This window comes from Phoxinus phoxinus (assembly GCF_949152265.1).
Source record: "Phoxinus phoxinus genome assembly, chromosome: 1".
In the NCBI taxonomy this organism is placed as follows: domain Eukaryota; kingdom Metazoa; phylum Chordata; class Actinopteri; order Cypriniformes; family Leuciscidae; genus Phoxinus; species Phoxinus phoxinus.
This window is the reverse complement of record NC_136876.1, coordinates 18,372,361-18,386,502: the sequence shown is the minus strand read 5'-3', so window position 1 is coordinate 18,386,502 and position 14,142 is coordinate 18,372,361. Positions and strand designations below refer to the sequence as shown.

The following is a 14,142-nucleotide window of genomic DNA, read 5'->3' as shown; positions in this document are numbered from 1 at the left end:
ACACACAACACCGCAGTTTCTCCTGATTTCTCTCAACATGGGGACAAGAGAGGTGTCAGTCAATAAATGGTACATAAAAGAAACTTGCGTTACTTACTTGAAAATTGTCAGTTTAAAAGATACTTTACTAGATACTTAAAAAAGTAATCTTATAAAATAACCCATACTTGTAATGCGTTTCCCTAACACTGATTATGCAGTTAAAACCATAGATATATCATATAATAAAGGCTAGATGTCTTACGGCGGAGTCTCGAACGGCATCACCCGGCGCCCATCTTGTCACAGGGAAGCTTTCTGTAAGGTGAGTGATCACGAACACAAATACTCTTATCTCGCTGAAATATTGACGGATTTACAAACGGTTTGGTTTCTTACAAACGTTATTACGTGGCTATAATTCTGGATGCTTAAACATGTTGAAATATATAATATTATAATTATTCATAAGTACGCAGTGTCATAACTACATCTCTGATGTTTATAACAAACCAACCCGTTTGAAAATCGGTAGAAAATTTAGCAAGTTATGGTTATTTAAAAAGTACATGCACCATTAAAACAATGTTACGAGTGAGCGAGCCCCCTGTGGCAAGATGGCCGCCGTGTGCGGACGTCGACCTCCATTGGCCAGCAGTGCGGACGAGACATCTAGCCTTTAATATATGATTTCTATGGTTAAAACCCTTAAAGCAGTAGTAAATGAGCCAATGAGTATTCAGCCAATGAAATTCAACCTCACATCATTGCCCCCTATTGGCTGATGGTGGTTGAGACACAGGAAGAGCTGACACATAACTCAGCCGACTCACTTCCACTCACATAATACACCTGGGAAAATGGTTTCATATATTGTCAATAAATATTTAAAATGACTCAAAAAATTTAATGTGCTGTAACCATTAAGTAAAAAGTAGTGCACTTTGTATAGCACATTCATTATTTTAAAAAAAATGTTTTTGTATATATATATTTGTGTGACCCTGGACGACAAAACCAGTCACATGGGTCAATTTGTGAAATTGAGATTTATACATCATCTGAAAGCTGAATAAACAAGCTTTACATTTGCATGGTTAGTTATGATAGGACAATATTTGGTCGAGATACAACTATTTAAAAATCTGGAATCTGAGGGTGCAAAAAAATCTAAACATTGAGAAAATCGCCTTTAAAGTTGTGCATTTATGTTCGTTATTGTGCTGCATTCACTCACAAAAATAAATATTTTATATATTTACGGTAGGAAATTTACTAACTATCTTCATGGAACATGATCTTTACTTAATATCCTAATGATTTTTGGCATAAAAGAAAAATCTATCATTTTGACCCATACAAAGTAATTCTTGGCTATTGCCACAAATATACCCGTGCGACATGTGACCTCCTGACATGGTGATCTGGAGGGTTTGTGCAGAAAACACTCACCGCTCCAGGTCGGCTCCAAAACTACAGATAACTGAACTCTGAAACACATATAAATCATAATTACTTAATAATTATAAGGGTTGGTTGTTGATCAATAGTTCAAATCAATAGTAAAGGTTTTTATAATATTAAAAAACATGTCTATTTAAAATAAATGCTGCTATTTTATTCATCAGAGTCTTACATTTTTTAAAATCTTGGTTTCCACAAAAATATTAAGCAGCACAACTGTTTTCAACATTGATAATAATAAGAAATGTGTCACCAAATCATCAATGCTTTCTGAAGGATCATGTGACACTGAAGACTGGAGTATTATGCTAAAAATTCAGCTATGCATTACAGAAATAAATTACACTTTAATATATACTTAAATAGAGTTATTTTAAATTATAATAATATTTCAGAACATTATGGCTTTTACTGTACTTTTGATCAAATAGATGTAGCCTTGCTGAGCATGAGAGACTTCTTATATTATCTTACAGACACCAAACTTTTGTAACTCTTATGTTTTCTGGAGTTTGCTCTGTACAGGACTCTGCACTCACTTTATTTTATTCAAAGTTAAAGTGTTTAGTGACAAGTATTTCAGTACAATATAGTAATATAATATAAGTATTCTCAATATAAATACTCAATATAAGTCTCAATAAGTCTCAGTACAACCTACACAAGCATGCTTTGAAAAACTGAATTAACCAATAAACACTTTTTGTTTTGGACTCAGTCTGACAAAGCCAAGCAACATCATAGTAAGTGGCATCTGTTGTGCTTCACGTCACGACACTGGTATGGTAAGCATGGAAAGCCCCTGTTAAATATGCTATAAATGGTTTGTTCCGATTCTGCATCTTTTTAAATATCCTCTAAGTGTTCAAGCTAAGTTTACCCACCAATGAATCGAGATCTACACTCAAAGCAGTAGTCACATGATCATCTATCTTCATTCAGCATGCAGGAGAGTGGTTTGCTATGCCAGCATCATTATTTTCGTATTGTGGCTACGCAGCTGTGATATAATTAACCCTGGAAGATAGATATAGATGTTGATATGATGTCAAATTCAATGGTCACGACAATCAGTATCTCTACAGCAATTACATGCAGCCCCCATCTAAAAATATTCCTTTCATTGACATGTTTTTAACCATTCTTTATAAGGCACAGTTGGTGAAATACAGATACAGTCACAGTCACAAACATACTGATAGTATGACTAAACGGCGCAATCGCAAGGATTCACATCAAGCACATTTGAAGCCTGCTAGGCAAAAAAGCAAAGAAGCGAAGACCGATGTTGCCGTGTGGAATGCGAGTAGACCTTTCATTTCTGTCCTGATGATACGACAGCAAAACCACAGGGTGAGGCGTGTGTACGGATGTTGGCTTTGATGAGGGGAAGTGACAGCCTGAAACGCCAACAAAGGTGGTAATGGTATTAAGGCCTAAAAATAACAACATCCTTCATGTTAATATAACATGCTTCATGCCTTAAAATAGCAACATGCTTCATGTGTCTTTTATTATTATTAAAATTACAATGTTCATGTCTGGAATGTGAACACTTCAAAAAAAAAAAAAAAGCTTTTTCCCTTCAGACAGATTAAAAGGTAATACTTTACAATAAGGTCCATTAGTTAACATTAGTTAAAGCATTACCTGACAATGACCAATACCTTTGTTACAGTGTTTATGAATCTTTGTTAACATTAGTTCATTGTAAGTACATGTCAGCTCAAGTCTATTAAAGAGGACCTATTATGATTTAGTTATTATGCTCTACTAGAATGTGTTTTCATGCTTGAATGTTAAAAACACACACATTTTTTACATATTTTACATTGTTGCAGCACCTCTCTACACAGTCTGTCAGTAATGCTCTGTTTAGTTCCTGTCTCTATGAAGCCCCTCCTTATGAAAAGCACATTGTGCTCCGATTGGTCGGCTTGACTAAGTGTGTTGTGATTGGTAAGTAAGTAAGTAAGTAAAATTTATTTATATAGCACTTTTCGCAGATAGACATCACAAAGTGCTTCACAGTAAAATGTAATACAAAACTATTCAAATACATTCTTACTCAAGCATGTAAAAAGACTGTTACAATAGTCCAAACGTGAGGAGATGAACGCATGAATAATCATCTCTAACTCACCTTTAGTCACAGATGATCTTAATTTGGAAATGTTCCTCAGTTGAAAAAAGCAGTTTCTAACTAATTGTTTCGAATGAAGCTCCAAGGACATAGCTGACTCAAAGACAACACCTAAGCTCCTGAGGCTCGGTTGGACAGATGGGCCTAAGTCACCAATATATTGTATTATCTTTTGGGATTTTACTTTCAGGGGCGATGATTAGTGTTTCTGTTTTGTCAGAATTGAGAAGCAAAAAGTTCTCACATAACCACTTTTTAATACTAGTCAGACAGTTAATTAACGAAGACAATTTAAACAACTCAGTTTCCTTAAATGAGCAATACAGTTGGATATCATCCGCATACAGGTGGTAAGATATGTCGCTAAACTGACTAATAACCTGACCAAGAGGAAATATATACAAGAGGAACAAGATAGGACCCAAGACAGAACCCTGAGGTACCCCACACGACAACTCTGCAGTTTCAGACATGATCTGATTCAAGATTCACTGATTCATTGGTCAACCGCTTTAGCGTGTTTGGTAAACATCACGACCCTTACCATAACCAACACACTACTAACTCAACTCAACCAGGCCTCGCTACCTTTATTTTGCGTATGCCTTGGGTGGGAATTATTTAAATGAGGAATATTGTGACGTGTTCGTTCCCGAAACGAGTTCAGAAAGAGTGCGCACTGATATAGAGAATAACTCCATCTGGAGTGACTTTGCAGACCCTTTTCATGCTCAAACAGCAACATTACACACTAAAGAAAGCTAAACATAATGTGTCCTTTGATACAACTTTTCGATTTTAATGTTGAAATTATTATTAACCAAAGATTATAAATGCTTTAAAAGATTTTTTGTTTTATTATTGTTAAGGTAATGCAGTTAACTAATGTTAACAAATTGAACCTTATATTGAACCTGACTATAATGTGTTACTGAAGATAATCATAGACTCTTTTTCAAACATCTGGCATCTTTATCGCAGGTGCTGTGCTCATTGTTACCAATTTAGTAATCTACAAATTAAGGGACAAACGTTTAAGCTTAACTTCTTTTCTGGAAAACAACAATAATAATAAAAAAACTCTAAAAGGGCCTCTCCTGCTCACTCGTATTGTGCTTATAAGGTGTAACGTCCCCCAGAAGCGAGTCCAGTGGCGTGTCCGAAACAATGTCTCTCATAGTTCGTCTCGGGCCGTCCTGTCCAGAGGAGACTGGAGCACATCTGAGTTTTGGGCCTCTGTGCTGATCTCAGCCTGTTCCTGGGTCTTACCCGAGTTCTTCCTGTCCCAGTCTGTGCGCACTCTCTCATTGTCCCACACCGTGGAGGTTTCAGTGTCGCTGATGTACCCAGGTTCGCCCGTGTAGTGCGTAGGGAACACAAGCAAGGGCTCCGCTGAGAACGCTTTCAGGTCCCTCGTCTCAAACTGCTCCATGTAATCTGATCTGAAGGTGATGATATTAGATGTGAAGATGAAGACCGAGATGGTATATTAGTCAAAAGCAAAACATATCACGATATATAACAATATATACACTTTCCGGCATTTATTAATTTACAAATTAAAGGATTAGTTTACAGCAGAATAAAAATGTCCAGATAATTTACTCGCAGTGCCAGTGCAAGATGAGCATTTGTGGTTGAAAAGTATATAAATGGTTTTTTTTTTTCAAAATGACCGATCGTTTTGCTGGATAAGACCCTTATTCCTCGGCTGGGATCGTGTAAAACCCTTTCAAGCTGCATTGAAACTGCAATTTGGACTTTTAACCCGTTGATAACCGTTGAAGTCCATTATATGGAGAAAAATCCACGAATGTTGTCCTCAAAAACCTTAATTTATTTTCGACTGAAGAAAGAAAGACATTAACATCTTGGATGACGTGGAGGTGAGTAAAATATCAGGAAATTTAAATTCTGAAGTTAACTACCGGTACTCCTTTAAGCACTGGTTTTAGCGTTCTGCGTGTTCTGACATCAATTACATTAGAAAACTCGCTTTAGACTATAAATAACAGCATCATGAAAAAATAGTATTCTGCAACTAATATTCTAGAAGATGATCTAGGAATAATTTAGCAAGAATTATAAGCAATGTTATTGGCATATATGGGATGTATAGAGGGTTTCCTCCATTTCTAGTACTTACACAGGATGCTTGTTAAACATAACAGGAAGGAATTCATCCACAGGCAGCATTTTACGAAGTGGTTCTGCTTTGAGGAGCTTTTTGGCTCCTTGCAACGACATCATGTAACCCAAGGTCCAGTAGGAATAGTCCGCTTCCACCAGGTTGCGAATTTTTGGTACTGCTTTTTCAGGCCGGTCCACTTGCATCCTCTTCCTCCCAATATAACTGCAAGGGTTCAACATACAAAATGAGCAATCTCCCATTAATACACAAACCAAAAAGAGAGTGCAGTCAATGAAAGTAGACCCGCTCACATGAGGTCCCAGTCCAGACCCTTACTCTCGACCTCACTCATTAAATTCTGCAGGCGTCGCTTGAAGAAAATCTCGAACCGCAAATCATCTTCGAGCACCAGCGAGGTCTTCAGGCCTCTGTCTACAATCTGTGTAGCACACACATAAACATCAACGCTTCTGATGCTCACAAAAACCCTTACTTTACATTCACGCTCTCTTCCAAAAACCAGTGAGCTGTCTATCTACTCGAGATTATTAACACAAGGCTCTTCCAAAATGTAGGTAGCAACGTTATGCTGCCCTGAAACCTTGTTCATAGCCAAACAACTGCAGCACAACCGTTTTCAACATTGATGATAATCATAAATGTTTCTTGAGCATCAAATCCTCATACTAGAATGATTTCTGAAGGATCGTGTGACAATGAAGACTGGAGTAATGATGCTGAAAGTTCAGCTTTACATCACATGAATACATTTTAAATGAAAAGAGTAGAAAACAGTTGTTATAAATTGTAATTTACTGTATTTTCGATCAAATAAATGCAGCCTTGGTGAGCACAAGAGACAGCGAGGCGACTCACTCGATTTAAGAACGTAACTATAAACTTGTGTGTGTGTGCCAGACCTCTTTCCAGATGTTGTAGTGGGACAGGAAGCAGCCCAGCTCTCCTCTTGTGAGAGGTCTGCCGTGGTACGGGTCACTGTAGCCGGGAAGCATGTGGATCCCCATAGCATTGATCTCACTCTCGTTCATAGCTCTGGTGTAGAAGGAGAGGCTGTGAGCTAATGTTTTGTCCCGGATATGAATGCTGCATTTGTTTGAAGGTAACAGAAGCGAACTTACTTGCCATCAACAGCAGCGATAATCTTGCAGTCGATCTCTTGCTCTCTCAAAGCCCTCAGCATGCGCTCGCGACGGTCGTCCCGTCGCTTCAGGTTGATTATAAACACCTATTAAAACACATAAAAGCATTCAACAAATACAACGTCACCAAAGAACCATTTAATCGCTAAAACTGCCAAAGCCCATTTTGATGAAATAAAAGCCCCATTACCTCATCAAAGCCCATTTTGTCAGGGTTTTTGACAGGTTTGGCCAAGTATCTGGAGGGCTCAACTGGAGGATTTCTCACTGTAAATGAAAACAGTTTATTTCGATGGTCCACTTTAGACATTCTTCTAACTACAAGTAACTTTGCAACTACATGTCAACTAACTCTCATTAGAGTATTAGTAGACCATCTGCTTAATATCAACACTTTCTACTGACTATAAGTAACTTTGCAAGTACGTGTCAACAGTGCAGGGTAGTAACTGATTACAATGTCATCTGGATTACGTAAACAGATTTTTTTAGATAATTAAGGTAATTAATTATATTACATTTTAAAATACTCGTAATCAGACTAGTTACTTTTCTATTGATTACATGGTTTTACAATTTGTAAGTAATCTACCTAGCACTGCATATCAAATTATTCTTCCAACCCTAACCCTAACCTAACAGTCTACTAATACTCTAATGAGAGTTGGTTGACATGTAGTTGCAAAGTTACTTGTAGTTATCATAGACTATTGAAATAAAGTGTAACCGGGGGTCGTAGACCCTTTTCTACTTTGTACATCTGAAACGTACCATTGACCTCCAGCACTGTATGAATGAAGCTGTCTGCCTCGTCTTGCAGAGTGCTGTGGGCACGAAGAGGCACTGGGAGATATCCGTAAGTTTCCTTGTTACAAACAAACATTTGAACCTCTGCAAAACCACAGAGAATGCAAATTAAATTGTGGAATGATATGCACAATATCCTCTTAAAGGGGTAGTTTACACAAAAATGTAAAGTCTGTAATCATTTACTCGCCCTCGTGTCTTTCTAAACCTTTATGGCATTTTTTCTTCTGTGGAACAATGCTTTGGACCCCACTGACTTTCATTGTCAATATTCTTCAAAATACACTGCCTAAAATAAAATAAAATGGCTGGTTGGATTTAAATAGGCAAATGCTTAAGAGTCTATGACTGGATCATCAGTGTGCTATTGTGTTTCTATCTATGTTATATGTTTGGCATCAGTTCTTCTAACCCTAATTGATGGTGTGTAGCTTTTCATTTCTTAAACAACTATGTATGTCTTACACATCATGGCCCTATTCCAGGATGGCAATGATTCATCAGGCTCAAATTGTGAAAGAACAGTTGAGAGGGAACATGAAAAATCAATTGTACACATGAATTGGCACTTGCATTGCCAATACAAGATCTTGACCAAAAATTGGTGGACCTTTTATTGGAAATATATGTTGTGATGTTATTTCCATCAAGATCTGCATCATTTTTGGGTGAATTTAAGGTCTGGACTCAGAGGCGCCAATTCATGTGTGAAAAAGAAAGTCATGCAGGTTTAGGACGCCATGAGGGAATGTAAATGATTGTAATTTTGAGGCACACACCTGCCATGCGGGCTGAAAAAGAGAAGACTATGATGTCGTCAAAGGCCCAGGTGTATTCTGAATGTGGCGGGTGAAAAGCCAGCATTCTGGAAGCTTCTTTCCGCAGGTCCACCAGGAAAGTCGAGTGCACCATGGGAACGGCAAAGCAACCCCTACGCACTTGCTTACGCATGGGGATGTAGGCAGGAGTTCGCTTATAGTAGCCCTAGTGTAGTTTGATTAAAAATATATACATTTTTTTCCATATTCCTGAAGAAAGTGTTATGAAGAATTACATACATAAGACCTGTACCTGGGATGACATTCCACACCAGAAGTTTGAGTAGGCAGCACGGGATTCCATCATTGGTGCCACGATTGTCTTGTTCTCCTTTATTAGTTTCCATAAGACGTCTCGGTTGATCAGAAGATTATCACAATCAATCATCTGAAAGATTTAAAATAACAATATATTTTTCATGCAAGCATGACCAGGCTGCCCTGCAAAAACAAAATTTCTGTCATGACAAGTCTCGGAGTGTTTGGCAAGGTAATGGATATGACAATGTTGATATGTTTGATATTGGCAGAATAGATATATTATGCTGCTGCTGCAGAGCAATTACAGGACTTGCTACTGCCAATACATACATGACCCGCTGCTGTGAGCAAGTAAGACATGCTGCTGCTGTACAATATAGTGTACATGAATTACCCAGATCTACACAGGTGGAGCTGGGGAAGGTGGGGGGTTTCTGAAAGCGTGCTGTACTACTGAATGGGAAATGCTGACCAAGTATCTGAAGGTTGAGCAGCGATCTCATTGGCTACTGATGACCTTCAACCAATCAGCTGTGCCCTATAGAGAATGATGTGATTGTAAGCGTTTGAGTTAAGGACCTATCAGCTTGCACCAACTAGAGTTTCATGACAGCACTTTGTTTTTGCTCAAGATAATCACCAGAAGCTCGTTCTTGAAGTAAAATCAAGAACAATGACTCTAATCAAACTTTCTGCTTGTGCCCGCATTTAAGGGATTAAGTACAGTATGTATATATTACACAGTTTTTCACAACATAAACATTAAATGTTGATTTGAGAAGAATCGTACCCGTTTATTAGCTTATACTCCTTTACGGTGTACAAAACAATTGCTCTTGCAACAAGATGAACACTTCAACAATATTACCACTTGCCTACTATTCATACAGACCATTTTAAATAACATTCGAGAACTAAGACACAAGATGGCACCAGCCGCGTTTGAATGTGATACGCGAGATATGAAAGAAACGCTGGCCTCAAATACTCGGATGAGCGTTGCTGGAATAACTGACCCCAGTATGTCGCGACTGACCAATCAGAATCAAGCATTGCAGAGAGTTGAGTATTAAATTAAACTAATTAATCCTGATTTATTTTGCGATTCCAGAAGTTTTTTCAATTAAAAACATGAATTATTCAGAGTCATTGAAGGAAAGTACATATTTTTATGAATTACACCAATGGCCACAAGTCTCTATTTACCAACTTAGAGATGCATGGTCCTAACAAAGAGAATGGAGAGCGTGTAGCAATCTCACCATGAGATAGTCTGCCCACATCTCTCGTGCAGACTCGAGCGCTGCCTGCCGCAGCTTCATGACGTAGGCGTAGCGCTCGTTCGTCCACTGCTTTGGTCCTTCCTCATTATGATATTCTCTGAATAAGTAAGAGAAATGCCAGGAAATGCACAAATACACACATTCCATGAAATCACAAGTGAAGAAAAATGGCCAACCTTGCCTCCTCCTTCGGCCTCCACTCTACATAATGGTAGAGTTTCTGTACATTGATGAGCCAGTCTCGCAGTAGGTATGTAGTGTTGTCAATATTGTGGTCGGTTGCTACCCTGTCGTTATTGAAAAGGAAACATAGGGATGGTGCTCATTATGTTCACTACAAAGAACAATATCGGGTAAAAACTAAAGATTACATGAGTTAACCACAAGCTTACCTGCACTAGTATAATCACACCATGTTTTAAGATCTTTCAGTGCATAAGGTATATTATGACCAGACATAGGGAAAATAAATCAAGAAATACAAAAGCTCTAAATTAAACTACTTCCTTACAGCAACTAGACTAAAAGGGTTGCAGACCATGAGAAGTGAAACTGCAAAGTTATCTGGTTATCATAGAAACACAGGAGCAGAGATAAACAGCTGAGCTAGAGCATGCGTCCTACTTTTCTCTGGCTGTCTTAGCAAGAACAGAGATTCTCATTACAACATGACTTCACCAGTCCAGATGCGTCTCCTGCAGCGGCGCACAGCTGTGATGCCTAAGAGTCTACAAATCCAAACGGAGTTCGAATGCCACACGGACCTGTGAGAACACAACTCTGGCCAACAACTGCTAGACGGATTCAGGACAGGAATTCAAGCCAGATTGTTACGAAGTCTATTTTGAAACGGTTATATCAATGGTTCTCAACTTTTTGACTCAAAGGTCCAGCAAAATATTCGAAGGCTTCCCAATATTAGGCCTTGTCTGGTATTTTTTGCTGTTTTGTATGATAAAGTTGCTTGCTTTCAAATTTTACTTTTTTTTATTGACAGAAACTAGGAGTATTGATATTAAATGAATGAACCACCATTCATGTGTGACTTCGGAAGTTTCCAGAACTGTGTGTTCTTCAATTAAAACAACAGTTATTGAGGAGAGAAAATACATATTTTTATTTTATTATATTAAATAATATATACATGTACAGCTGCATTACACTTGCAACTAATGCGTATTTTTTAGCATTTTCATTTACAGTTTTATTATGCTAATATTAATTTAAATACAAATGTGATCTTGAGGCCCCCTGGTGGATTATATGGGTGACATTACAAAAAATTATGCTGATTAAGGTTTATGAACAGTGTAACGCATTACAAGTAGGCCTAATGTGAGTTACGTAATCAATTACTTTTTCAAGTAACACATTACTTTTAAATTTACAACAAAATATTTGAGTTACTTTTTCACATAAGTAGGCGAATGCAAGTTACTTTGTTTTGTAATTTATTGACTGACAGCTCTCCTGCCCCCGTGTTGAGAGAAATCAGGAGTAAGTGCAGAGGCGCTGTGTACGCTGTGTGTGTGAACATGATGCTTATTGTAGTTCTAATGTGAGCATTTACTCATCTCACAAAAACAGATTCAGTCAGTATTACTCAAAATGAATGAAAACAGTGAAATGCAAACTCAGAATATTACGCAAACCTGAATTAATTAAATATGTTAAATAACACAAACTTTATTTAATCTCACTTTAATGTCTTTCCTGCTGACCTTCGACAATTCAATTCAACCATTCAAATAAGCAAATCATCATATTTGTGTGTTTTTTTTTATTGCTCAAGTAAGTGTTGAACTTTTTTCACCTGAATGGCTGCACAGCTGAACAGACTGTAAAAGTAACTTAACACCTTTCTTTCCATAAGTAATGAAATTAGTTACCTTTAGGGAGTAACGCAATATTGTAATGCATTACAATGTTTATGGACATACATTTCCCCTTCAGTTCAGCTGTGCTATTTCTACTTAATCTAAACTATTATTTTCGCTTCTGTAACTTAATGTAGTCAGGTGAATTCAGTCATATTAAATTATGTTTTTTTTTTTTAAAGAATGAAACCAATTAATTTGGATGGACTTAATTAAAGAAAATATACATTAAAGTCTTATGGCCTTTTGTTCATACGGTGTACATAAAACAGAGTAAATGGTGCAGGTAAGAGGAGGGAAATAGGACCACCAAATGACAGACGCTATATATTCAGTCTATCAGCGTGTTGGAGCATGTGCAATAACCTCTAGATCACAGCAACACCTGACAGTTTTTTTATTAAGAAAATCCACATGTTGCTTGTGATACTTTTAATAGACAGACAGACAGACACACACACACACACACACACACACACACACACACACACACACACACACACACACACACACACACACACACAATGAGCTAATCATTGTCCATCTGACTGTACATTATTATTCCCCTACATGGTTACTTACCAACTAATTAAATTATAACACACGCGGAATACTTCATTTTGATTGGTCAAACTTTTCATTTAGAGGTAATATGTTTTAAAATGATAAGTTACCAGTTATTCTAAAACATTTGAACTCTAAATGGAGAGTTTGACAAATCAGAATTAAGTATTCCAGTCCAGACATGTAGTAATTTAATTATGTTTTAATACAGTGATCAATAACATTTCTAAATCTAAGCTAATGTTAAACTACATTGTTCACTCTGCCTGTTTCTGCAGAGCCAAATAGGCAGCTGAACTGGCTGTGTTACATGTATATTCCCTTGCCATTGTATATGACAATTCAATCAAGGTCAAGACGTTCTTGGTAACTGACACCATTAATTCACTGTAAAAGACAATGACAACTTTACGGAATAAATTAAATCTTGGTAGGGATGAATGAGTGAGTCTGGAGAAACCCCTCCCATCTTTTTTTTCTCTCTCCAGTTTGTCCCTTCAAGCCTCCATATTGAGCTGCTGGCAGACAGATGTTCACAGACATCAAAATTAAGTGATATTAACACAGAGACGGGCATTATGACGTGTTCAGAGATTCTAACATCATGACATCAGAAACAGAACGCGCCGTTACACACACACACACACACACACACTTACCAGAGCGCTAGTCGGTCTTTGGGGTAATTGAGGCGCTCAATAGTTCCGAGGAAATGCGGCAGAGAGTGCTGTGTATTCCTGCAGATGAGAGCGATCATTACTCGGGGAGCTAATACAGGAGACTCCGGGCTCCAGCGCTCCTCATGGAAGTATCCTTGAGCTGGTCCAGTGTTCATCAGACAGCACCACAGCGCCGACACGAACAAGAGCATTCTGCAGCACAGACTCTTTACAAACAGGCATACGAGCTCTTTCTGCAAAACCAGAGTTACTCCCAGTACACGAGGGGGTAGAAAGTTAAAAAGGGGTAACTTTAGTTTAAATAATTCCGCCGACCAAAATCAGCCTGCATTGACAACACTGCAGATGTAAGACGAGCGAGTTAAAGGGGATGTTACGCTGACGTTTAAAGGGGACGGACCCATTTCATATTCTGGTGTATCACATTACAATAAGGTTTCATTAACTATATTAGTTAACACGAACTGTACTTCTACAGCTTTTATTAATCTTCGTTAAGGTTCATTTCAGCATTTACTAATACATTATTAAAATCAAATGTTGATTTGTTATGAACAAACAATGAACAGCCTTTTAGTAATACATTTTAACAAATACACTATACAGTAACAAATGTATTGCTCATGGTTAGTTCATGTTTGTTAATTCATAAACTAGCTAATGTTAACAGATGAAAACTTATTGTGAAGTGTTACTATAATATCGTTCAATTATAAGCCATTATCGTCAGTATGGTACCCATTTCTAAAGAGCCCCTAAAGGGACACAGTGGTGGAAAAAAATATGAGATGGGAGGAAAAATAGTAAGTCAATGCTTTTGTGTTCTCTCACAAATGTTTTGTGTTCCCCCAAGAAACTTTGCATTCTCTCACAAAACCTTTGTGTTCTTTCTCGGGGGAACGCAAACAATTTGCGAGCAGGGAACTCAAAGTTTCTCGGTGAAATGCAAACATTTGCAAGAGAACACAAAAGCAT

At 37.7% G+C, this 14,142-nt stretch overlaps 1 protein-coding gene across 4 annotated transcripts; it reads right to left on the bottom strand.

Annotated features, from left to right (window-relative positions):
• Positions 1 to 2,571: 2,571 nt before the first annotated feature.
• Positions 2,572 to 13,547, bottom strand: colgalt1a (collagen beta(1-O)galactosyltransferase 1a). 4 transcript variants are annotated; one of them, XR_013797571.1, is made up of 13 exons: positions 13,147 to 13,547; positions 10,223 to 10,333; positions 10,026 to 10,143; positions 8,756 to 8,890; positions 8,464 to 8,668; positions 7,649 to 7,768; positions 7,068 to 7,144; positions 6,857 to 6,963; positions 6,638 to 6,770; positions 6,029 to 6,156; positions 5,733 to 5,939; positions 4,692 to 5,028; positions 2,580 to 2,879 (listed from the first exon to the last, which is right to left on the bottom strand). XR_013797571.1 is itself a non-coding variant. In XM_079612648.1 (12 exons), exons 1-12 carry the CDS (start codon positions 13,356 to 13,358, stop codon positions 4,761 to 4,763), a joined length of 1,821 nt encoding a protein of 606 aa, XP_079468774.1. In that variant the 5' UTR covers positions 13,359 to 13,547; the 3' UTR covers positions 2,572 to 4,760. The 4 variants fall into 4 exon arrangements, 2 of the variants coding, with proteins under 2 accessions (XP_079468774.1, XP_079468775.1); XR_013797572.1 differs by having other exon boundaries at positions 2,580 to 2,843; XM_079612648.1 differs by having other exon boundaries at positions 2,572 to 5,028.
• Between the last annotated feature and the right edge of the window lie 595 nt (positions 13,548 to 14,142).